This window comes from Abramis brama, assembly GCF_963993115.1.
Source record: "Abramis brama genome assembly, chromosome: 6".
NCBI lineage: Eukaryota > Metazoa > Chordata > Actinopteri > Cypriniformes > Leuciscidae > Abramis > Abramis brama.
Window position 1 is genome coordinate 7,342,623 of NC_139968.1, and position 26,170 is coordinate 7,368,792.

The 26,170-nt window shown below is 37.5% G+C and overlaps 2 protein-coding genes across 4 annotated transcripts; both read left to right on the top strand.

Moving 5' to 3' along the window:
• Positions 1-671: 671 nt before the first annotated feature.
• Positions 672-4,017, top strand: nppc (natriuretic peptide C; the record flags this gene model as incomplete). Of its 2 annotated transcripts, XM_084116272.1 has the most annotated exons (3): positions 672-871; positions 2,217-2,515; positions 3,585-4,017. In XM_084116272.1, coding segments are annotated over exons 1-3 (393 nt in total). In that variant the 5' UTR covers positions 672-778. The 2 variants fall into 2 exon arrangements, with proteins under 2 accessions (XP_083972398.1, XP_083972397.1); XM_084116271.1 differs by lacking the exon at positions 3,585-4,017 and having other exon boundaries at positions 687-871; positions 2,217-2,519.
• An 11,109-nt stretch (positions 4,018-15,126) lies between these two features.
• ncl (nucleolin) lies at positions 15,127-24,931 on the top strand. Of its 2 annotated transcripts, none has more exons than XM_084117226.1 (17): positions 15,127-15,296; positions 17,075-17,176; positions 17,843-17,969; positions 18,054-18,185; positions 18,925-19,053; positions 19,167-19,277; positions 19,414-19,545; positions 19,637-19,726; positions 19,904-20,030; positions 20,123-20,259; positions 20,443-20,569; positions 20,655-20,785; positions 20,861-20,999; positions 22,140-22,285; positions 22,380-22,506; positions 22,752-23,029; positions 24,302-24,931. In XM_084117226.1, the coding sequence occupies exons 1-17, from the start codon at positions 15,279-15,281 to the stop codon at positions 24,358-24,360; spliced, it is 2,112 nt and encodes a 703-aa protein (XP_083973352.1). In that variant the 5' UTR covers positions 15,127-15,278; the 3' UTR covers positions 24,361-24,931. The 2 variants fall into 2 exon arrangements, with proteins under 2 accessions (XP_083973352.1, XP_083973353.1); XM_084117227.1 differs by having other exon boundaries at positions 15,161-15,296; positions 18,054-18,161.
• The last annotated feature ends 1,239 nt before the right edge of the window (positions 24,932-26,170 follow it).

The following is a 26,170-nucleotide window of genomic DNA, read 5'->3' on the forward strand; positions in this document are numbered from 1 at the left end:
CACACCTGCATGTTTTAGCTTAGTTAGATTTTCTTCCTGTCTATGAGAATTTTAAGTTGTTGACAGACAGACAGACAGACAGATAGATAGATAGATAGATAGATAGATAGATAGATAGATAGATAGATAGATAGATAGATAGATAGATAGATAGATAGATAGATAGATATTCAGACAGACAGACAGATAGATAGATAGATAGATAGATAGATAGATAGATAGATAGATAGATAGATAGATAGATAGATAGAAATGTGTTCATTAAAAGTTACATTAATGTATTAAATAATTGTAACACAACTGCATATGGCATTCAAACACAAAAGACGTGAATCTTTCACTTATGTTATAAAAAAGTTATAAAAAATGATAAAAGTCGTGGCCGGTGATTATCATGAATGAATTCAAATGTGATTGTTCTTTTCCCACCTTTATTTAAGTGTTCACTGCAAACGATAACTAAAATTACACCAAGTCCGCCTATCCTCCGGTCACTGAGGCGATGCGCGGTAACCTGTGACGCACACACACACACACACACACACACACACGAGCGCGCGCGCACGCACAGCGGACAATCTGGCAAAGGTAAACCACGGAAGGGGGGGGCGTGACGTCACAGGAGTGATGTCATATCGCCTATAAAACCATGAGCCGAAATGACATCGAGTAAGAGTTGAGCTCGACACCTCTGGGAGTTAATGAAAGCTTGCGATTGAGACACACTTAAACAACTGATCTTCTCCTCTGACATCCACTGCACTGAAGCATCATCACGATGATCATCTCGCATTTGGTGGCTTGTGGACTTATTCTGACTCTTCTATCAGTCCGTGCGGAGGCAAAACCATTAACGCAAGAAGAGCAGAAGGTGAGTCTCATATTTAGACCTGCTTAACAAATGATACAGTTTGTTTAATATTCAGACAGACATAAAAAAGTTTATTACAGTCTTTATAACTTGTGATAAAGACGCGCTAAAGCTTAGACATGCAGTTACGCGCAAATGTACGCGTTTAAATCCAGTGCGTAAAATGCGATTGTTTGATTTAAAAATAAAAAAATAAAATAACCATCTAAATTCGATTTTTCTGTCTTTTTTTCTTTCTTTTTACCCCCACATCTCATTAATACGTACATTATCATGCAAAAGCGACTCGATCAGTTATTCAGACACTTGTCCGGACGCAATGTTTGCCGCAAGACTTCTTTAGTCAAACTTTTTATTCATTCATTTCCGTGACTTACATCATGGCATATCAACAGGTTCTCGTTCTCAAACATTAAAACATAAAGAAAAGTAAAGAAAACGCGCTTTTAAGACGCATTGCGCACCGACTCATAATACACCCATCGCTTTGATGTCACTCCTATAGACTTGAGTTAGATTCAGTTCAGAGCGAATTTCAACTTTTAAGTCTCACACTTTTCAGAATGTTCTCGTTTCTGAAGAAAGTTTCGAATTAATGTGCCAAGATACCAAAACTTATTGAGATTTTAACTTCAACTCAAACATTTTATCAAAATCAAATGATCTGAGACTTTTCATTCATTATCAAATAAAGCTTTTTTCTTTTCTCACATCAGTGATGCCTTGGAAGAACTACTTTGGGTTCCATAAAGAGCCTCTCAGTGAAACGTTCTTAAAAGAACCCCTTTTTTTCTTAGTGTGAAGAACCTTTAAATAATCTAAAGAACCTTTTGTGGAATGAAAGATTCCATGGATGTTAAAGATTCTTTATGGAACCATAAGATGCAAATAACCTTTATTTTTAAAGAATGTTTTAAACATTAAACATGAGAATTCCATGAAATCTCCTAAACTCTGAAATAACAACACAGAAGCCATAATAAATACATAAATAATCTGGTATATTGGACTGCAAGACCTTCTCCAAGTAACCTGTTACTCCATGTGCTTGTGTTACTCTGCTACTGAAGATGTGTTACACTTTAAAACTTAAGAAAAGGGTTCTGTAGTGATATTAATAAATCATATTAGAAAGTAAAAGTGGATCTTTGTGTAAGAGTTTAAAGGAACTTAAATGCATCTTAGGAAGGTAACCTAAAAAATCTTGTGAATCAACCTACTATTGTAGAGTAAAAGAACATTTTAAGGGTCTCAGTGGGATGGTCTGTAATAAGTGAGGACAGACGTGAGCACTGAGGTGTTTATCTGAGCATTGGTGTGAGTGTTTGCTCCCTGTGTCCCTCAGTCCCTGCGGATGCTCCTGGGAGAGGAGCTGTCCGAGTTCCTGGCGGCGGACGAGAGCCAGAGGAGGCTGGAGAGCCGGGCTCGGCTCCTGAGGGACCTGCGCATGGACACGCGGGCCCGGGGCCCCTGGGCTCGGATGCCGAACGAGCAGCCCGGATCCCGCAGACTCAGAGCCGGGGCTAAGAAGGGCGGGACCGCGGCCAGGAGCGGATGCTTCGGACACAAGATGGACAGGATAGGGACCATGAGCGGGATGGGCTGCCAGCCGTCTCACTATCCCTCCGTCAACAACCTCTCCTGGTGAGTGTCTGCTCAGATCATGTGCTCTCTGCGGGATTACATTTCAGTCATATGATTACAGCTATGCTTTTAATCAATATTAATACAAATGTAAATATTTATGATATAATATATAATTGTAGATATACTCTTTTTGAAAATATCATTTCAATCATATGATTACAGCTATATTTTTAATCAATATTTAATGCAAATACTGATACAAATTATATATGATATCAAATTATATATATATATATATCAACATTTATACTTTAAAATCATATATATATATTGTGTGTGATTTAAAACTATTATAATTTCATTTTAAAAATAAAATATAATTAATTTAAAAATTAATTAATAAATATATTAAATAAAATCTGTAGAGATCTAAATATTAGTTATTTGTATGTTTTTTTAAATATAAATTATTCATTATATGTTTAATGAATGTTAATAGTAAATTAATATTTATTTATTTATTGTTTATAAATGTATAAATAAAAAATATATAATATTTTTAATTAATGTTAACTATATAAATATATAAAATTAATTATATATTTAATATATATATTTTTTTATATATATATATAATATTTTATATAAAAATATATATTTGCACATATACTCTTTGGCAATTTGCAATTTCATGGAATTAAACAAATTGATGAAACAAAACAAATTTCTCTCTAATTTTGGCATTGCATTTGTTGCATATCCTCTTTTTTATGCCAATGATATTTATCATCTGTCATATTAAGCACTGAATGTCTGACAAGTACTGAGTTTCTTGATGCCGAAGGCTTTACATGATGTTCTAACAGGTGCTATTATTACAGGGAGCTTTATAAGTGTGTCAAACTGTAGTGTGTGTGTGTGTGTGTGTGTGTGTGTACTAGATAACTCATGTGGAGCAGAAAGGTTTAGTTTGAATGAGTCATGAGTCAGACTGATGCGAAGGATATCTGACTCTGTGATGCAGGACTGTTGTCAAACAGTCTCACGAACGCGTGTGTGTGACGCTGCAGTGACGCGACTGATGTCGGACTGAATCCATCTAACTGTATGCCATCTTTTTCCCTAGAGCGCATCACGAACGTCATGGATTTTGGACAGAATGGACTTAGTTGCTCTTCTTCTAAGGGGAACCTTAAAGAATCGGACTAATGGTACGAAGCCACTACGAGAACCATTTGTGGGGACAATGACACGTACAACTGAAATAAAGTAATTAGATAAAACATATGTACAAAAAAAACACAACAACAACAACAACATGATGTGGATAAAAGCTGTATATTGTTGCTGCTGCTGCTGTACATGTATTTCATTCTCGCATAAATGTATTTATGTTTAAAAACCTATTTATATGTTTATAAAAGAGATATTTATAAATATGAGTTTTATTTATGTAACATTTTGAAATGAATGCAAACTGCAGGTCAATTCTGTTTGTAACTATTTTGTCTCTAATAGTTGTAAATGTTTTAAAAATCATTAAAAAATGCACAAATGCAACAAAAAAAAACTGTGTTACTTTTGAATAACAGATTATGTTACTTAAATGAGACTAAATGTCACATCGATTAATTGTGATTAATCATATCGAACATATAAGTTTGTATATATATATATATATATATATACATACACACACATACAAATATATATATATATATATATAATTCAAACACAAATCATTGTCCAAGTAGCAAAAAAAAAGTCTAAATCAGTATTTTTGTCTTCATGTAAAAATTATTTAAACATCCTTGAAACAAGATCAATTAATCTGAGAATCAAAATTGTGTAATTGTAATGTAAAAGTATTTTCTCTAGTTTTAAGCATCAACCACATTAAATTGTGTTGTTTTGTTTTTAAATGCCAATTTAGTCTACTTAAGCTAATTCAACATATTATATTCTCTGCAAAATATTGCCGCAAATGCTCTCGTTCTAAGAATTAAATGCAGTAAATGTATCTTGATTTGAGGATGTTTGGATATTTCTACTAGAAACAGATGCACATCGACCACACAGGGGGCGCTCGCGAACACCCTGTGTCGAAATCGCCCCCTACACCCTCATTCACTATTCTCTACATTAGTCCACTAATATAGTCCACTTGAAGGAGTGAATGAAAACGAGTGAGTGAATTCGGACACTTAGTGAGCCAGAAGGGCTGCAGCTTTTGCATTGATGTTTAATTAAGCATTATAAAACGGATAGTTCCAGTCCTTGATTCTGATTGGTTGAGCCGCGTTCGAAGCCGTTGTAAATTACTCAACAAACATACACCTGTCCGTTTTATAATAGTAATAGTAACTCCAATAGTAAGTTGAAAATATTTATCCTGAACTCTGTCATGAAAACTATCTATAAACCTTAATCAAACAGTTTAATAATCATTTAAAAAGGAATTTATACCTATAAATGGATGGATGATTCAGCTGCGGCGCCATCTTCTGGTCAGACGCGGGAATTCATTCAGTGCGCGAGCGCGACTCTCACAGTGCATTGTGGGTATTCTCTAGCCGTTGAGCGCAAATTCCAAACGCAAGTGAGCATCCCTATGCCCTACTCCCTTCGTAGGGCAGAGCCTTTGAAGTGGGGACTTTGGAGTGAGCAGGGCACTTGTGTGTGTGCCATTATGCTGCCGTTTGTAACGCACTTGATGAAGGGAGCAGAAAGACAACGTCATTTCCTAATTATCTTCACCATCACAACAACATAAACACAACACGGTGTCCATCAGCTGTTCTTACGACAGAAATGTCTTATATTGCTGTTAATATAACTGTTGCAAATAAATATACATTATATATATATATATATATATATATATATATATATATATATATATATATATATATATATACATATATATATATAAGTGTTTAAAATATGTGTGTGTGAGTGTATTTCTCTGCCCTCAACTTTAAAACTTGCCGTCTCATCTTTGGACTCTACTTAAATTTCTTACCTAAAAAACTTATTTAAACATAACATGACAAAAATGTGTGAAATATCACGAACAAAACAAAACAACTTGAATTGCTCTGTTTGTAAATTAGCTCGACCTCTCCAGCCATCTATCTAGCTTTAAAATAAATCATAGGCTATATTCGCTGGGTCACATGACCATAAATTCTCAAATTGCTTCCTTGAAGTGACCATCGCGTGAAGGGATCCAGTTGTTCACTTTCGTTTGGAAAACCCCTACAAATGGCGTCCCCTTCCCGAAGGGTCCTTCAAGGGCGCAGAATTTCCCCCGAACACTCGTTATTGTGGTGCATTATGGGATTTAATGAGTGCACTTGATAATGTCCACTATGGTTTCAGACACTACTAATGGCTGTTCCCTCAAATAGTGGCATATATTTAAGTAGGGTGGGATTTCGGACACAGCCGTGGACTTCACGATCATTGTAAGTCCAGTGTAAGTCCATAAAGTGCACAGCCTATGATGTGTGGCATTTGGGACAGGGCCATAAAAGACTACGCCCTCTAAATTGAAGATTTGATTAATAAAACTGCTAGAAAGGGCAGGACTGAGGCTTGGACACACCGTTCAGATAAATCTCTGAAACATAAGGGAAGCATTTTGCAGAATTTTATCTAAATCCAAAATGTCAAAAGGGAGTTTAAGAGCATTGCTACAATTAAGTTTGACCCACTAAGTGGGTAAAATACCATATTTATTACACTGAATTAATGCAGTATATATATGTAGAGTGCTTTTAAAGGAGAATTACACAAGGAAAGAAAAAAAAACTGTGTTTTGTCCTTGAAAGCCGGTTTCCTATGACTCACACTGGGTCATTTGGGTTTATTTATTACAAAGGAAAGCAAGGGACGCTGTGACAGATAATTCAGTTAAAAAAAAAATTAAGAGAAAAGCAACGTCTGATCAATGAACTTACCAAAGAACCTGGGAGAGCAAGATTCAAGCAAAGAGAACTATATCAAAAATATTTATATTTGTAATTATAATGTTTAAACCCTAGCCATTTTAAATAAGAAACCCTATTAGCAAAAAAAAATAAAAAATAAAAAATAAAAAATATATATATATATATATTATTTTTTTTTATTTTTTTTTTTGGCCTTGGTGAGCAGAAAAGACTTATTTCAAAATCTTTCATTTACTTCATCAAAAATACAGTAAAACAGTAATATTGTGAAATATTGTGTCTGAAATGTCCCCTCTGTCATGTGGAGTTCCTCAGGGCTCGGTTTTAGGTCCTATTTTGTTTTCATTGTATATTAGCCCTCTTGGTGAAATAATTCGTCATTTTAAAAGTGCTTCTTATCACTATTATGCTGACGTCATTCAGTTGTACTGTTCATTCAAAGAGTCAGAGTTAATTAAGTTAAAGAAATTATTGGAATGCCTGTCTTGCATTAAGAACTGGTTAAACAATAACTAAAAAGACTGAAACCTTTATCATTGCTCCAGATCAGAATCAAACAGTTGGTCAGAAACTGTTTTTATCATTTGAGAAATATTTCTACAATGAGAACACTGTTGTCCAAAGCTGACATGGAGATGATTATTCATGGCTTTATTTCTTCTCGTTTAGAATGTAATTCGCTTTTTACTTGTTTTAACAGATCTTCTCTGAGTCGTTTGAAAAAAACGGTGCAAAATAAAAGCCAGGCTTTTAACAGGAACCAGCAGAAGGACACGCATTACACCGGTTTTATCCACTCTCCATTGGCTTCCAGTCAGAGTTGATTGTAAAATTTTAGTTTAGACTTTTAGAGCAGGTCAGAACCTCCTGATGGTCCCCAAAACACGCTTTAAAACTCAAACGTTTCCCCCAAACTCTGGAACTAATGAGTTTATGTGTGGTCCAATCTCTTGATTCTTTTAAAAAGCAGCTGAAGACACTTTTATCTAGAAAAGCTTTTAGTTGATTGGGCTTTTACGTTTTGTTTTTAGCTCTGATAGTCTTATCTGTATATCTTTTTGTTCTTTTATTTAAATTGTTGCACTTTGTAAAGCACTTTGTGATTTCTATCTGTCATAGGTGCTATATAAATAAAGTTTACTTACTTACTTAAATATTATTACAATTTAAAATAGCTGTTTTCCCACTATAAAATTTAATTTATTCACGTGATCAAAGCTGAATTTTCAGCATCATTACTTCAGTCTTCAGTGTCACATGACCCCTCAGAAATCATTCTAATACGATGATATGATGCTCTAGAAACATTTATGATTGTTATCATATTTTTGTGGAAACCATTGGGTTTCATAACCCAACAAAGTGACCCAATATGTTTAACACAGATATTGGGTACCATAAACAACCCAAGTGTACAAACATACAGAATAAGTAGGTTATATGAAGAATGGCATCTGAAGTTGCACTGCAGGCTGATCAGATCTGCACCTTTACTGAAGTCCTGGGAAAAATGATTCAACTGCAGTTTAAAACGCAATGATGCCATCTTGTGGTCATTGATAATCTCCACATTGCCACAAAACGTTTTTTTTTTTTTTTTGGCGTTTCTATGTGGTTACTAGGGTGGTGTGATTTTGTCCACTAGTAAAGTCTAATTGCTTAAAAGCTGAATAGCAGCATGATCTAAACACATGTCCAAACCGTTTATATGCTGTCTATGGTCCAAACCTATTTTTTTTTTACAGTCTACGGTCCAAACACGCAAACTCTGTCCCATGCGTACGAACATTTTGGAGACGGAGCAGTTTGGCGACACCGATGGTGAGCTGGAGTTAAATATCTTTTTGGTCACTTTTAGACGGAACAATTTAAGAAAGTTATACATGTACAGAAAGATAATACAAATATAATTTCACTCACCAAGCCTATCACATGAAGCAAACATCCCTCCCTTCTTAAATGTCCGCGCCATCGAGCGCGTTGCGCCGTTTAGTGAAACTGACGCATATTTATCTAACAGCAGATGAAGGGAAACCGTAAATCTTCATTATGAGTCCTAATCATAAATACAGTGCATGTTCACAATAACAGTTTAAATAAATAAAATAATAACTATGTTTTACATCTGATATAAACATTTAAATTAAATATGCCATTCTCATTAATGGAGTTAACACTTAGCCTACATTACATGAAATCGTTACTGAGAAGTTACAAAAAAAATTATATTCTAATAAATATAAATATTTGTAGTAGATGCAATGCTTTCGAACACTTTTCCTTCATGTGGCATGCTGTGTTTTTAACAACCCGGTCACACTAAATGCGTCTCTATAGCACGCATTGTGTTTATCGTGCAATTTATACGCCAAAATGAGTTTTTACGTGCATATGATACGCATGGGTATGATTAGGGTAGGTTTAGTAGTGGTAGGGTACGTGCATATGATACGCATGGGTAGGATTAGTCGTGTGGGGTGCGTGTGGATTGCTTATCATCATAATAGCAGATTGTCTGAGAAAATATTTTCGTGCAAATAATGCACAACAAGGCCTGTCTGTTTCCATTAAAAATATAAAGCAATTAAAAATACTATTTGGCCAGTGGAAAAGATTGAGAAAAACTTTCTCTGAAATGTATTTTATATTATTTGATTTATTTTTTTCAAAAACAAGGCAAGGATAGGCTACTAAATTATTTATTTTTAGCAATGTAATGTGACAGCACATCCCTATCTCATATTTTCCTAACGTCATGTAGGCTACCGTTAAACGTGGTATCACGTGGATGAATATGCAGATGCAAATGATATGCAGATGAGGATATGCATAGTTAAACTAGGCGTTGTAAGCTCCATAAATGGTTATTTCGGGGTGGAGACGCATGTGCGCACAATATTTCACTGACTGATTTATAAAGGGAATTTTGCGCAGGTTCTGGCGTACGCACGGTTTTATAAGTCTGAATATTTTTTTACATTACGCCATTTTTGGCTTTCGGGCGTATGTACGCTTTTAGTAAGGATACGCACAGTTTTATAAATGAGACCCCTGAGCTGTGTTCGAAAATTGAAATCAAAATCGACCCCTACACACTCATTCACTATTCTCTACATTAGTCCACTAATATAGTCCACTTGAAGGAGTGAATGAAAACGAGTGAGTGAATTCGGACACTTAGTGAGCCAGAAGGGCTGCAGCTTTTGCATGGTTTGTGCTGTTTAATAATCATTTAATACGTAGCAAACTGACAGCTCCAGTAGGCTAGTAATGAAAAGATTTATCTTGAACTCTGTCATGGAAACTAGCATACATAAACTGTAATTAAACAATCTAATAATCAATTAAAAAGGAATTTATACCTGTATGGTATTACCCTGTAGACCAGCGGTTTGTAATGGATGGATGGATGCGGCGCCATCTTCTGGTCACACGCGGGAATTAATTCAACGCACGACTCTCGCAGTGCATTATGGGAATTATCTAGCGTTGAGCATAGCATACATCAGTTGTACCCAGGCGGGAAGGAAGTCGACCGGAAGTTGAAGCCGGCCGCGTGCCACCATCTTGTAGCAGAACTTCACCTGCAGTTAGCATCCCATTGACTCCCATTCATTTTGGCGTCACTTTGACAGCGAGTAACTTTACATCTGAGGCGTTTGAAGACTCCATTTGTCCATTATTTATTTCTAAAGAAACACGACAATGTATAAAATGCTCCATTACCTTGTAGCTTATGTTATGGCCCCGTAGAAGCAGTTTTTGTAAAAGTAGGCTAACGATTGCGTCATAACCACGCGACTCTCTGTCGCACAGTAGAGAGATTACCGTATGGACGGGAGGAGAAGCTCGCGGGCAATCGGGGGGACGTGGAGGCAAAATGACAATATAATTAATCAGAATACCTAGCAAAAGTTGCTCCTGCTCCAAGCTCATGTACAGCTCCTACTCACACTCTCCGTCTCTGCAAGATTCGGAAGGGAATGATTCAGATTTCTCTTGGCACAGCTACTAGAAGACAGACGGGTTGCTCACGTGGTCCGTGTAACGCTTTGCTCGGTTTGAGTCTGCGCGTCAGGAAAGGAAGTGCTAAGAAATCGCTAAAAATGGGCTTCACTTGTCTCAATTGAGATCCAATGAGATGGCTCTGTCCACTTCTTATACTGTCTATGGTTGTACCAGAGAATGTCTAATAAGGGGAGAACTTCCACTCTCAGTAAACTTCCGGCTTCTGAACTGGTTGCAGTTCCACTCTGGCTCCATATGAGGGCGCTCACAGGACGGGTGCAGAATGAATGGAGGTCTATGGCGCTATACACATCAAAATCCACTTTTCTTAGGATACAATTTTTTGTCTAGTAATTTGAATGTTGTATTCGAAAGGAGATGCAAATAAATTACACATTGCTGGGTGTTAGATTTTTTTTAGAGTCACTTATTTGCTTTAAAAAGTCTTTTAAAATGTCAATGACGTCATGCACATCGTACGACCAGAGATACTGCTTACGGCAATCCTTCAGTCACTTTGGTGATTTCGCGCTCTGCACTTTCTTTTCTCTCGAGGCATCGACAACACAGCTGACACAGGCAAACACACGTGCTAGAAGAGTTTTTGTTTTGTTGTTTTAAAAGACCACGCCGAAAATACACACACACGATGCCATCAAGCGTTATCTCTGGTCGTAATCAGTCCTTCACTGACCAATCAGCGTTCATTAGCAGAATGCTAGCGTGTTATGGGCAACAACAACTCAACCTGTAAGAAATCGAAAGGACATAAGTACTCGTTCATTCAACTTTCGACCTATAACCCATGTTGAACTTGCAAAACCTATAATCAAATCTGAGATTTCTCAACGGCAATCGGGTGAAAGAGACATATTTAGCCGTCTAGCCCCATAGACTCCCATTCATTCTGCACTCATGGGCGATCGCCCCCAGTGGAACTCTAGTGGAACTACAACCAAAACTCGGTACAATAGGACTTAATAGGGAGTGGCCAGGCTCTCCGTAGACGGGCTCTGGTTGTACACTCGTTGTTGCGGTGCATTATGGGATTGAATGGGTGCACTTAATAACGTCCACTATGGTTTCAGACACCACTATAAATCACTGTGCCCTATTTAAGAGTATAGGGGGCGATTTGGGATGCAGCCCTTGATTAGCTGGTTCACGGTTCAGGTGTGTTTTATTAGGTTAGAGCTAAACTTAACTCTACTGGACAGACAGTAAACTCCAGGAGCAGGATTGAACACCCCTGCTCAAACTCCAGTGTTAATTGAACTCTCCTGGGAGTTATGGCTCCAGACTCAAGAGTGTTAAAGTGTTAAAATATGAGTGTTAAATTAACACTCAAGAGTGGTAAAGTTAATGCGCTAATTAAGTGATTCATTGAGTGATGATTGACCATTATTAAAGACAACTGATGTTAACAAGCAGAATCAAGGAGAAAATAATTTTAAGACACCATTATGGTGATCAGTGTTTACTTTAGTTGGGCTCTTGACCCTTAAATCATTAACTTTAGATGTTGTTTGGCTGTTGTATCTGAGTTATAACTCTCAGATGAACACAGAGAAAAGTTGATCAGGTGGTGTTGGTTATGTTTTGACATAATCATAATTTGACCTGAATCACTGAACTCATTTACAATTCTCAATGATATTCTCAGATAAATTAAAGTAGCCTAACCATGATGAGCGCATGGGGAACTGGGTTACTTTACAAAAACAGGCTATTTTTTTTATATATAATTTTTTGTTTTTATATATATATTTTTTTTTTTATATATATATTTTATTGGTTTATTCTTTTGCAATTGTTTCCCTCTCTGGAATGTAAATATTTTTTATCTTCCTTTTTTTTTACTGGCTATTCTGTATCTACTTTGTCTGCCTTCAAGACTCAGCTAAAAACGTATCTATTTATTATGTATTTTTGATAATGTGGCTATATATGTGGGTGTGCAAATGTATTGTAAAGCGACCTTGAGCTATAAATAAAACGTCTTCTTCATCATCTAGTGGAGGCGTTTGGTACTGCGTTACTGAAAGTGTTTCTGAAAGCTCTTTTTTTTTTTAGATATCAACCTCAAAATTTGAACACAACTTGTTTAGAATTATGGTTTTGATTTTCTCACAGTTTTAGAGTAAAACATGTTTTGGAAAATATATTTCATATACAATTTAAAAATAGTATTTTTATGCATTTGTCATAATAATAAAGTCCAAAGCATTCAAGATTTACAACAGTTTAATTTGGAAAGGTCTATGCTCAAAAAGTGATCAATAATAGGTAATAAATGGATCCATAAATGTAATTTAGTACCATAAAATCCCATAAAAATACAAAATATGAAAACATAAAATAGAGTAGCCTTAGCCTACATTAATTTCATTGAAAGCAAATGTCCACATTGTAACGCATTTGCTGAACTGACACAGACTGAGCTGATGCAGATCGACGTGGAATTGTCCGGAACTATGTTGACGTATCATAAAAACAAGATGCATTTCCATGTTTCACCACAGATTTACATTGGAAACATGGGGCGCTGTTGAGCTCCTAATGCCCCTCTTAAACGATCATAGCCAACCGGTCGGCCCAAGCCATGCACGACATTTAAAATAGTCTAGAATCTCCGAAAAATATTTGTTGAATAATTTTGAACACAAAATTAATTTAATTAATACAAAGATAATTCTGGCCAACGATGCTTTTGGGAAACGCACCCCATAGACTACGGTGTGTTTGTTCAACGCGTGTTATCAACAGTACGGAAGATTGTTTCAGTTCTTATAACTTGTGATTGTGAGTTTATATCTGTTATGAACTGCTCCGAGACACAAAGGCTGTATAAAACTGAATTTTGCATAATAGTTACCCTTTATTAATTAACTTGGTTACTTAATCAACATCATCAATTAATCAACTGAAAATATTTTTTTTATTAAATATAATATGTAAAAACATCTCCAAAAGAATACAGAAAAACTGAATGATATTCTTGTTTGGTATTTACACTGCAGACTCAGACACAGCTTTTCAATCCTTTAGATGCCATGGATCATCCTGGTGCGAGGGACCCGGACCCCCATCCTGTATATAGACACAAATATATGCTCTTCTTCTCAATTTAAGATTACTAGAAGTCTAATATAAAAAAAAAATAGGTTCAAGAGAAATTGTAACATTGATTATTTTCTCTATCATAGTCTACACTCCCTTCCAGAATATCAAGATCTCTTCACACTCACACACAATGAAAGAAAGTACATTTAGGACATGTGGCGCACGTTTCATGCCACACCCTTATGTTTAAAACTATTGGATTCGTAACGTTTTCCTTCATTGTCTTTAATACTTCACAGTCTGAGTCATACGTTTCCAGAGATAGGCTAAATCTGATTTAACTGAATTTTTTCCCAATTCTAACCATGTAGGCGCAGTCGTGAGAAGACGAGAAAACAAAAACAAAAAAACATAATAAATCTTAATTGAACTGCCAAATAATACCATTGGAAATGAGGGCACTGAAGCCCACCTCTATCATAAGGCAGAGATAAAGTCTATTATTCCTTATGAATTCAGTAACAAGCCTCTTCAGTCTGGAAAATAAGGTGCTAGAGGGATCCTGAAAAATATGGCAATATATTCATTTTTAATATATTTATCCTCTCTATTTCAGAGATGGGTAATGAGGTGCATCGTTAATTGACTTTGCTGCATTTATCAAAAACAGAATCATAATTTATTACAACAGCATCTTCCACCTTTGGGGTGATTTATTTTTAGTTCAAAATCGGCAATTGTTATACCTTCAATATCTCTATTTCTTATAATTGCGATTGCAAATGGTTGAATGGCTATAAGAAAAAGCAGAGGGGAAAGAGGAGAGCCTTTGACACTGTTAGTCAGGACATCAGGATTCTCATATAACAATAATTCTCCCCGAGTCCATAACGAAAATCCCATTCAACCCTGTGTCTAATGACATAATTTATTTATTTTAATCATTTTGTTGTTTTTTATTTATTTATTTATACTTGGTTCATTTTTATTTATTTATTTTTACATTTTACACTATTTTTCTTTGTATTTAAATCAAGTTTTATTTATTTAGTTTTATTAAATTGTATGTATTTAAATAAATAAAAATATTAAAATTAAATTACACTTATTTAAAAAAAAATAGTTTTAAGAAATTTATTTAGTTCATTTTGTTACATTTTTACACAGCCTTTCTTATTTAAATCAAGCTTTATTTATTTAGTTTCATCAAATTAATTTGATTTATTTAAATCGAATAGTATATATATATATATATATATATATATATATATATATATATATATATATATATATATATATATATAATTAATTAATTAGATATACAGTATATATAACATTTTAAAATAAAAAATAAAAAAATAAATATATATATTTATTTTTTATTTTAAAATGTTATATATACTGTATATCTAATTAATTAATTAATTAATTAGGGGGTTGATTGGCTGGATGGTGAGAAGTCTGTTTTGTCCACGTTTAATTCGCTACATAAGTCCATGTAAATGTCAACCTTACTGATCTATTCAGTCACTCTTATGCCATGCGCGCCAGGATGTCATCATGGCCCACCTGCTGACAAAAAGAATCACTGAATCGAAACGAACTGTTCAAACGAACCGACTCGCGGAATCGAGTACTACGGCCGACGTCACTGGGCGGGGTTTCGCGGGCCGTACTAAAAGCGAATCCGCTCGCGCTCTCTGTCCTGTAGCGAGAAGAACCACGTGTGACTGAACTCTTCCAGCCTGCGCCACTCTCACAGCTAAACCAGCTTTACAGCACAAACAACTTCAGTCATGGTCAAGCTCGCTAAGGTAAGATATCTGCAAACATGCTGTAACTATGCACTGCGCCACGCTCAAAATGCGAATTTTTTTTATAATTTTTTTATTTTATTGCTTTGCTTGCAACGGGAAGGCCCACATGTGCGACACACGTATTTCCACTGTAGGTATTCATAGCGTTGCTATGTAAACTCAAAAGTGCAAATTGTGTTTTAATGATAAACCGTAACGTCTAAAACGAGGTAATTTATATGTAATCTGTCTTTGTTGTTTGTTTCCCCCGTTGTCCCGGGCTGACCACGCTCCTCCGTTTGGTAGGCCTCAGCTGAGACTCATTAACAATACGTGTTAGGTTTTAATTTTACACGGTTTTTTTAGTGTTGAGAGAGTAAATAAATCACTCTGCGCCGGTCAGCGAGGTTTGTAGCGCTGTTCTCGTGTCGTGGTTTTGCTCGACTCGTGTGCTAGCCATGTGCAGCGATGCAGCTTGATGCTAACGCCTCCATTTTGGCTCTTTGAAGTGATCGAGCAGACATTTAACACGCTGCGTTAAACCGCATCGCATTGGTAATGCATATTTACGCGACTCACACGAGTATAATATCCGAGCACGACGCGAGTATTGCTTAATCTTGCATGTTATACGGAAAAAAAAATATATTTACTCTTCTGGTAGCGCGCATGTGGGTTTTCCACGTGTAACGCGCACCCACGTGGGTTTGTTCACGCGCAGGTCTTTGCTTGTTAGTCCTTTCAGACCCAAACTTTAACTTTTAACTTTTTTTTTTAAAACATTACTTTTCAGTTTTGGTATTTTAAGTGCATTTAAGTTTAATTTAATTATTCACACGAACGTTTGAAATACAAAAATCTGCTTCGCGAGAGAAACACGTGGTATTTAAATGATCCACAGAATATGCAAACATGTTTTGGCAATTTTGTTGCGTACACAACGTATGTGTATAAAGGAGCTTTTGACTTGTCCTCTGTTTGGTGCATAAATATTACAACTTTAAATCTTATTTTCATCAGTAATCTAAAAACAAACAATGGTTTCACCTCCAAATATCTGGTATTTCAAACGCCATTAAAAGATTTACATATTTTATGTAAAATTGTTTTTATGATATAGTAGTATTTGGCTTTTTAGGATTATGAATGAGAATGCAGTATAAAGTGTATGAAATATATGGCTTTCTATATATATATATATATATATATATATATATATATATATATATATATATATATAGTTGAAAGCTGAGCCTAAATTAAAGTGAAACTGAAACTACCAGCAGTGTGAGATGCGCTTTACAAATAAACACTCATATTCTTGCAGGAAACACAATGTGTGCGGTTAACATGTTTTGTGTGCTTGACTTTAATCGCATTTTGGGCCCTTCAAAATCCTTTTTTACCAGCTTTAATTTCTGTACTTTGATTTTAATGATTCAGTTAAATGTTAGTAATCAAAAAGCATCTCTAATTATTTGAAGTAATGAAACTTGTCCGATTTATCAAGCCATTAAGTTTAATGAGAAGCGGTCCTATGGAGTGCTTTCTCCACAGTATCCGTGGGTTTTTGGTTGAATTTCGGTTCCATTTTTAATGATTTAATAAAATATTAGACATGCTTTTTGACTAACTAGTTGGATTCATAATGAAATGAATCACTTAAAAAAAAAAAAAAAAATTTAAGTTATGCTGAACTCTTATTTTGTCGGGTTTTTGTGAATACTTTTTGAGATCTTTCATCCCAAACTTGCCGAATGGTTCCAGTAAATCCTCTGATCTGTCCATGTTTGCAGGCAGCGAAGAAAGAGGCGCCGCTGAAGAAAAAAGCACCTCCACCTCCCAAAGATGTGGAAGAGGAATCCAGCGAGGAGGACAGCGACGACGAGGAGGAAGAGGTGAGGACTTGACTGACTCTGCAACAACTGCCTTATTTGCAGCATGAATATAAAATCCGTTTTATTTTTTTCCTGTTTTAACTTTTGGGAATTCAGTTTTTTTTTTTACCCTTTACTGTTACTTTAGTCGTAAAAAGAGTGCTTTTAATGTTAATGATTAAAATGTACACAAATAAAATAGGAATGACCTTAAATTTATTGAGGTAACAAACATCACATTTACTCAGTACTTTTCAGTAACAACAAAATATGAATGGGAATGAGCTTTATACTGTCCAGTAAAATAAATGATATTAGCTTGTATAAGTTTAAATAAAAGTGATCCATTAGCTTTTTCTTTCAAGTAAAAAAAATACAAAACCAAACTGTAATTGAGTTATACATGCAGTACTTAGTCGAGTTTCTTAACTTTTCCGCCGTGGAGAGCCGCTTCGCCATGCTTTCATTGTTTTGAAGGGGGAGCTGAAATGACGGGAGGAGTTGTGTCGCCAAATTTGCTTCCCCCGGTCTACATTTTTTCCTCAGACATGTTTTTCTCCCACACAAAAACAGAATTTTATTCCAAATATGTGAAATTCCGCGTTAATTTGCCAATTCCGCGATTCCGTCCGTGATCGCGGAAATAAGGCCCTAAGCATGATTCATAACCAAGTTTAATTTCAACAGGCTCCACCAGTCAAAGCTGCAGCGAAGAAGAACGCAGCTCCGGTAAAGGCAGTGAAGAACGGGAAAGCTGCTGCCAAACAGGAGAGCGAGGATGATGATGACGAAGACGACGAGGATGATGAATCTGGTACGCAAACTTTTCCATGATGGTTTTCTCAACGCAGTGCTCTAATCCGAAGTCTAATTAGTGTTTGTCTGCTCTTCCCATTAGAAGAGGAAGCTCCTCCCCCCCCAAAGAAGGCCACGCCTGCTAAAGCGACCCCGGCTAAGAAAGCAGCGCCTGCTGAGGAGTCTAGTGACGAGGACGAGGATGATGATGGTATGAAAACACTGGCGAAGAACAGTATGTTTAATCTATTCTCATTTTGGAGAGCAGATATCGATTCTTAAATCCCAAGAATCGTTATTTGTTCAGTGTTTGATGTGTGTGAGTTTACTAGCCGTTATTTTTGGCGCACCTTCCATCCGATAGATCGCAATAAGCTAGTTATAGCACCAAATAAACATGAATGGACATCTGAGGGAACGTTCAAATATACAGAACAACTTCCTAAAGACGTCAATAAAACAGCTTGTAAAGTATGTCATGTGACGTTATATTTGCCTCAGAGCCGTTCAATGAACAAATTCGTTAGTCAGCTATAAAAATAAAACACAAAAACTATTGCACAATCATTCTTTTTTACTGAAACGCTTACTTTCATTGATTATTTAAACATTTATGACAGCCACTGTTTAAATGTGTATTGAAAAAGCAAATTGGGAGTAAAAGCCAATTCATTACAAGTCAATTTTTCAAACCATCAATGTTTTAGTATACAAACAGTAATGTACAACTTCAAACATGTATAGCAAGTGACTTTGTTGGCCATGGTGCTTGACAATTTAATGTAAAAAGTGTATAAATGTGTATAAATAGTTTAGAGCATTAGTAAGCCCCCCCCCCCCCCCTTAAATTTTACATTCTGCATCTGAATATCAGACGTATCGTAAAATGTGCCGATTCACAACGCTCGTGTTGTGCAATTTCAAGACGATGACATTCTAACAACTCTATTCGCACCATTTCCTGTCTTGTGTAGAAGAGTCGGAGGAAGAGGCCCCCCCACCACCCAAGAAAGCTGCACCCGCCAAAGCCACGCCGGCCAAGAAAGCGGCTCCTGCGGCCAAAGCTGCTCCTGCTGAGGAGTCTGACGACGAAGACGACGATGGTGCGAAACGCTCTAATTATACCTCATTTAAATATGTTGGCAGGCAGTGTGAAGTCATCTTCACTCTGAACACGCCTTTGTAAATCCCTGTCTGAACTTGTGTTCCTGTTTAGATGAATCTGAAGAGGAAGAAACCCCGCCTCCTAAAAAGGCCGCTAAACCTGCAGCCAAAGCTAAAGCTCCTGCAGCCAAGGAGGAATCTGATGACGACGATGAAGATGATGGTGTGTGAATGGCTTTTTTTATTTTAAAGAGTTGCACATTATGAACCACAAGTGACTTAATACTGAATGATTTGGATGATAATAATGTGGAACTTTTTATTTTTACACTTCTCAATGACTTTGATTGTTTTCTTAGATTCAGAAGAAGAGGAAATGGACACGACTCCTGCGCCCAAAGCCAAAAAGGCAGGAATGGTGAAAGCAAAGGAGGAATCTGAAGATGAGGACGAAGATGATGATGAAGACGACGATGATGAGGAGGAAGAAGGTATAACCGTGAAGTTTTTGTAACATTTTATTGTACTTTCATGGTGCTTTGGAGTCTTTCTCTTCTAAAACTCCCATGTTTTGTTCTCCAGAAACCCCGGTCACTCCAGGGAAGAGGAAAGCTGAGGCTAAAAAAGAGAAGGGAACACCGCCTGCTAAGAAAGTGAAAACTGATGGCGAGGGTGAGACTTGCGCTCTATATTCTTTAGTTCTTGCACATTTAACTACATATGATGATCACAAGGGACTTAATACTGATGTATGTGATGTCACCTTTTATCAATTCTGATGCTAGTTTAAGGAAAAAGAGGTGTTTCCTTGTCGTGGTTTGGTGAACTAACTTTGTTGTAAACTTTCAGGTGGTTTCAGTCTCTATTTGGGCAACTTGAACTGCAATAAGGACTTTGATGAAATTAAATCTGCGATCTCCAAGTTCTTCTCAAAGGAAGGCCTAGAAATTCAGGATGTGCGACTTGGTGGGACCAAGTAAGGAGGATTTTTGAATCTCATCTTTCAGTCAAATTCATGCAAAGGCATTGCGAGTGTTGATTTGACTCTTTAATTAACTTCGTTTGCAGGAAATTTGGCTACGTTGACTTTGCGTCTGAAGAGGATTTGCAGAAGGCTTTGGCCCTCAATGGCAAGAAGCTGATGGGCCAGCCGCTGAAACTCGACAGGGCCAGAAGCAAGGAGGACTCCCAGGAAAGCAAAAAAGGTAACGTCCTTACCGACGCTTTGAACGTCAATCCAACCGAGTCTAGAAATGATGTCAGCTTATCAAACACCTGAACTCTCATGTGGATTCCATGATGGTCAAGTACTGATCTGGAGCCGTCGCCATGCTATACGACAACTTTGAGTTTCCAGAATCCAACGTTTTATCGTTTTCTTCCCTCAGAGAGAGACGCACGCACTTTGTTCGTGAAGAACCTCCCGTACTCAGTAACGCAAGATGATCTGAAGGAGCTCTTTGACCAGGCTGTTGATATTAGAGTACCGATGGGCAGCAACGGTTCAAGCAGAGGGTAAGATTAAGACACTGTTCGTGTTTTAACAAATAAAACTTGTTTCGAGCAAATGGTTGACTGACGACCTCCACTTTGGTGACAGAATCGCCTACGTTGAGTTCAAGACCGAGGAGATCGCCGAGAAGATGCTGGAAGAGGCACAAGGTGCCGATGTTCAGGGCCGCTCGATCACGGTAGACTTCACCGGAGAAAAGAGCCGGCAGAGCGGGAGATGTGAGTAACGATGCCATCTAGGTGTCCTTGTTTTAGTTTGTTTTTATCAATGCTAATGTGTCTCTTGTTTTCTAGCTCAATCAACCGGTGGTGCTTCAAACAAAGTCCTTGTCGTAAACAATCTGGCGTTCAGCGCAACTGAAGATTCCCTCCAGAGTGTGTTTGAGAAGGCCGTGTCCATCAGAATACCTCAGAACAACGGCAGGCCGAAGGGGTACGTCCAGCGCGTCAGTAATGGTTTTAAGGATGTGTAGGAGTATATTGATGCAGTATCAAGAGGAATAGATGTTATTAGGTCTTCACACCAAACGCTAATGTTCGGCAAGAAAATTCAGTCTGATTTGCGCATGATTTGACTTGAGTAATGCGTAATAAAACGTCAGACCGGCTGAATAATGCAGTATCTCACTGAGAATAGATCAGCAGAAATGCCTCTGTTAGTCTGGTACTAAAAGCACGGTGCAATATTTCCATTTCTGAGACCTGGATTCTTACTCTAGTCGCAATTATTTGGTAAATTAGTTACTTTGAGCGCCACCAATTTGCAGTTTTATTTTAACAGCAGCAGCTCTGGACATGTGACCTAAAGGCCAAAGTGTACTCTGGGTTTTATGCATGCACAAGAGTCTGTGTACAGTGAGCGTGATGCTAATGGTCACATTCGCATTAATCAGTAGTTCCACAAGGTGGCAACACTGGCCCCAAACTGAAGAGACTACAAACAAACAAATGCTGGAGACTGCAGCAACAGCTCACATTCATAAGATTGAGATGCAGGCAACTTGAGTTAAAAAGAATACAAAGACATTTTTATCACTCATAACTTCTGGAGAAAAATAGCGCAGACCCTGGACAAAGGTGAAACTTACTAGCACGCATATCTGAGTATGCTTTGAAAGGCTACACCTTTAACATAATTTTCCTGTGCGTGTGACTTCATTTCATAATCAGAAGGGCTGTGCGTTCAATTCTAAAGCTATTTGCGCTACAAAAAGTTAATATTGTAACAAACAAGTTTGCAAATCAAGCCGCATAATCTTTATACCGGTAAAATAACACTAACACCCAAAGCCAGACGCGTTCAATTTACAAATGGCCGCTCCTGCTCTTACACTAAATATGGTGGATTGATTGGCCAGTTTTCTTCACAGTGGTAAATGTCTATCCGTATAGGAGTGGTGTGTTGATGGCATGCAAGTTTTCGCGTCACTAATGAATGCCTGCTAATGTGTCTATTGAGAAAGTGAAATGTTGAGTTTTGGCTCTGATCATTTGTCTTGGTGTGATTAGAAGCATCTTGTTTTTTTTCTCCAGCTTATTGGACTGGTCTAATGTCTTGTCTTTGTTTTTCTAGATATGCATTTTTGGAGTTTGAAAATGTGGAGGATGCCAAGGATGCGCTGGAGAATTGCAACAACACAGATATTGAGGGCAGAAGCATCAGATTAGAGTACAGTCAGAGCGAGAGAGAGCGAGGCGGTGGAGGAAGAGGAAACTCTGGTTTGTAGATTTGCAGCTTAAAGTTTTATCAGCTTAATATTGTTTGCAAATGCTTAAGGATCAAAGTGCTAACTGCTTTTTCCACACTTCGTAGGACCTACAAAAACCCTGTTTGTCAAAGGTTTGTCAGAAGACACCACAGATCAGTCTCTGAGAGACTCTTTTGAAGGAGCCGTTGGCGCCAGAGTCGCCATGGACAGAGAAACCGGATCATCAAAAGGGTACGGATGTGTTTGATTCTCTCAAACCGTGGTTTTATGCTTCTCATGAGCTCCTCTCTGTCAGTTCAGTGGCGTTGTATGGATTCGCACGAGAAGTAGATTCAAAGTCACACTCAAACAGGTGTTTCCAGGTGTTTCATTGGAAAGTACCCATGTCTGATGTGAGACATCTTTAGCCGTTTCGATCCAGAAACCGCTGCTGGTTTCCCCCGTGAATGTTTACTGAATACGGTTTCCTCCCCCAGATTCGGTTTTGTAGACTTCGACAGTGAAGAAGACTGCAAGTCGGCCAAAGAAGCCATGGATGACGGCGAGATCGACGGCAGCAGAGTGACCCTGGACTACGCCAGGCCCAAGGGCGAGGGCGGCCGAGGCGGGGGCTTCGGCGGCAGAGGAGGGTTTGGAGGACGAGGCGGCGGACGGGGGGGTTTCGGAGGCCGAGGGGGTGGCGGTAGAGGAGGCGGATTCAGGGGCGGACGAGGAGGACGGGGCGGCGGCGGAGGCTTCAGAGGAGGGAGAGGAGGTAGGTGTCAACTACTCAAAACACTTGATTGTGCCACATCTACAAAAGTCTAACCATTTCCAGGCGTCATACTTAAACTGTCCTAGAGTTTTAATCCGATCAACATCATATTTGGTGCGTCTCATCTAAAGGCATTTGCGGAGATCTTGAGTTTTCATGGCAGCCTGACAAAGTTTGTTCTGCCGTGAAACGGGAAGCTGTAGTAACTCAAGCATACCAGTCCTTGCCTAGAGACATCTGGGCCCTGTTTACAGCTGGTATTAAGATGTGTTCTGATCAACCAAAACACAAGTAGATGGAGACACATTCCTGTTTACACCTGGCGTTTAAGTCTTTAGTCAACTTTCAACCACTTCTGTCCTGATTTCTTCAAGGGGTGGGTAAATGTATGGGATTTTTCTGATCTTTTGATCTAATGGATGAAATAAGCTCACGCAATTTACATGTGAACAGCCGCAAGACCAGCCGAACACTGCGAGCGTGTTAGAAATCAGGAATGGAGTTGTTTTTGGTACGCTTTTCATCTTCAAACCAAACTTTGGTCTCCAGCCAAAGTTTAAATCCCGTCTGGCTAGCCGCTTCCCATAATGTCTACTCATTAGGTCAGTAGATGGTCTTTTGTGGCTGTTTAAACGCATTCGAGCACATGAGCGTTTGCACTACAAAAGCGATCTGGTTGACACTTCAGCTACCTTTGAAAGTGGACGTGCTCAAAATGTTTTAGACCCCGTTTACACCTGTATTTAGCTTCGTCCACTTGTGATCCGATCGAACAAAGCGCATCTTACTACCAGCTGTAAACAGGGCCATGCATGCCAACATTCAGAGTCATGACGCCACCTACTGGTTGCAGAAACTGTTGCACTCTCTCATAATCCTCCTATATTGTGGTTTTCTTCACGGTTTTCCTGGGGCCACAGAGTGGCAGTGACCTTGTATGCTTGAGGTAATACAAAGTTTGTTTTGCCAAGAAACGGGAAGCTGCAAGGCTTCAATGAAATCTCAAGATCTCTGCAAAGGCCTTTAGACGAGATGCACCAAATGTGATGATGATTGGATTAAAACTCTAGGATAGTTAAAGTACGACACTTAGAAATGGCAAATTGCACAGAAAAAATAACGTGAACAATGTGACTTTTTTTTTTTTTTTGTCAGTTTGTATTAATCTCTACACATTTGGCAGTGTTATGAACATTAAGCCTTGTTTTAGCAACAACTATTGAATTATAAATTTAAGATGAATAACTTTTTGTTTTTTCTTCTCCCCCTCAGGTGGACGAGGTGGATTTGGGGACAGGCCACAAGGAAAGAAGATTAAGTTTGATGATTAAATCTGTAATTGAATGAACTGTTTTCATTGCTTAAATCCACTTTTGTCAGAGCATTTCTAGGACATTCCAGAAAGCGTCAGTAACTGTACAGTGACCCCCGACCCCTCGCTCCCCATGAACTGAGAGTTCTGAGACGTCTCAACCATCCGCGTAAAAATGAAATGTGAATGTTGTAATTATGCTCTGCTGGTTTAGGTACATGTTGTACATGCTACGGTTTGTTTTCGTTTCTTTTGTTAGTGTGTTTTTCCACTCTTCCCCCTCAATTTTTATTTAATTTCATTCTTTTTTTTTTAGTTGCATTTTTAGGTGCAAGTTTAATGTGCAGTACCTTTTTAATGTGCAAAGCATATTGTAACGTATACATGGAATTGACACCTATTTAGTAGTGTTTAGAGATATAAATCTATATGAAAGTTTTGAATGTTGAAGCCGGACAACAGCTCTGTGAGGATGTCAAATTTATATATCCATTAAATTTGGCTTTTGTGACTAATGGTTTTTTTCTTTTTCCAGTTCAGATTTTTCATAATGTAAAGAACCATTTTGATTAAACATGGTTTTTAAACTGTTTGGTTGTGATTTTTGATGGTTGTACATGTTGCAAATAAGATCTACAACTCTATTCAGACCATTCTCAGGCATATTCATAAATTGAATAATGCAATTAAAGACAAACTGGTGACATTTTCCTAGTGTCAATCAGAACAGCAGGTTTGTGCTAATCACTCATTCAGTAAAGCCAAGTAACGTTAAGACGTCCTTGAAGAAAGTTTGTTCTCTATTATGAGAACAACCGCAATATTAGAGAAGTAGTGACCAAAAAAGCCTGTATGAGACATTGAATCCTTTGTAAAAAGACAAACACTTGCCCGAAAGCACCATTTTGCCATAGATAAAACATTAAAATCAAATCGTTTGCTAGTTGGACAATAAGGGTTTTCAATGGGTGCTAAATGGCTAATTTAACATCTTATCCATAATCCATGTATTACAAATTAATATCGGTTGTGTGAATGACAAGCGCGAACTAATATGTGTGTCCTTTGACGGAGCTGCCATGTAGTCAGAAGAGCGACACAAGATGGCGCCGCTGCTTCTGTTGATCGAAGAGCGAAAATATTTAATCAATGGGTAAATCGTTCGGGCGCTCCTTCACTACATCGCTAGTTAGTTTTTTTGCTTTTAGTTACAAGACGATTACGAACTAAATGACACACAGAAAGTCGTCTACTACCAAATTAAGTTATGAAGTCATAAAATAGTGTTTTAAGAGCATTCTTGCCCATAATCTCCCACTGTAATGCTAGATGTCCAGATGAGGGCAGACTCCTAAAGCAGATCACAACACGATAGCTTTCCACTTCTACAGCAGGAATAGATCATGTTAAAAACCAGTCATTGAACGTGTAAAGAAAAGAGGGCTTGTTACGGTCCCTGTAGCTTGTCTGAAGGGTAAATGAAGCTTATTTCCCCACAAGTTCTTTGTTTATTAACCTAAACAAGCTGTTTTGAGGTAAACTTTTTTTGTGAAATGTTTGCTTGAAAAGTGCTTTCTTTAAAATTGTCCCCTTAAAGAAAAAATCTTTGAATATAATACAATAACGTTCACACCAAATGTAAGTGCTGTCTGAATAAGTTTCGGGTGAATGAGATGTTTTGTGTGGGAAACTACATTTCTAAAACAATCAGCTATAATCATGACGTGTAAGCTCGAAATTGTGGAAAAAAAAGTCAATATATGACATGCCAAGACAAGAAGTCATGACTTTCTATGTCCATGCTATGACATCATGGAAAGTCATTATGA

What these genes read in the sequence shown, in the direction of transcription:
- ncl (XM_084117226.1), top strand. An exon ending in GTGCGACTTGGTGGGACCAA is followed by an intron (nt 20,031 to 20,122) that starts GTAAGGAGGATT and finishes CTTCGTTTGCAG; the next exon opens with GAAATTTGGCTACGTTGACT. An exon ending in CTCCCAGGAAAGCAAAAAAG is followed by an intron (nt 20,260 to 20,442) that starts GTAACGTCCTTA and finishes TTCTTCCCTCAG; the next exon opens with AGAGAGACGCACGCACTTTG.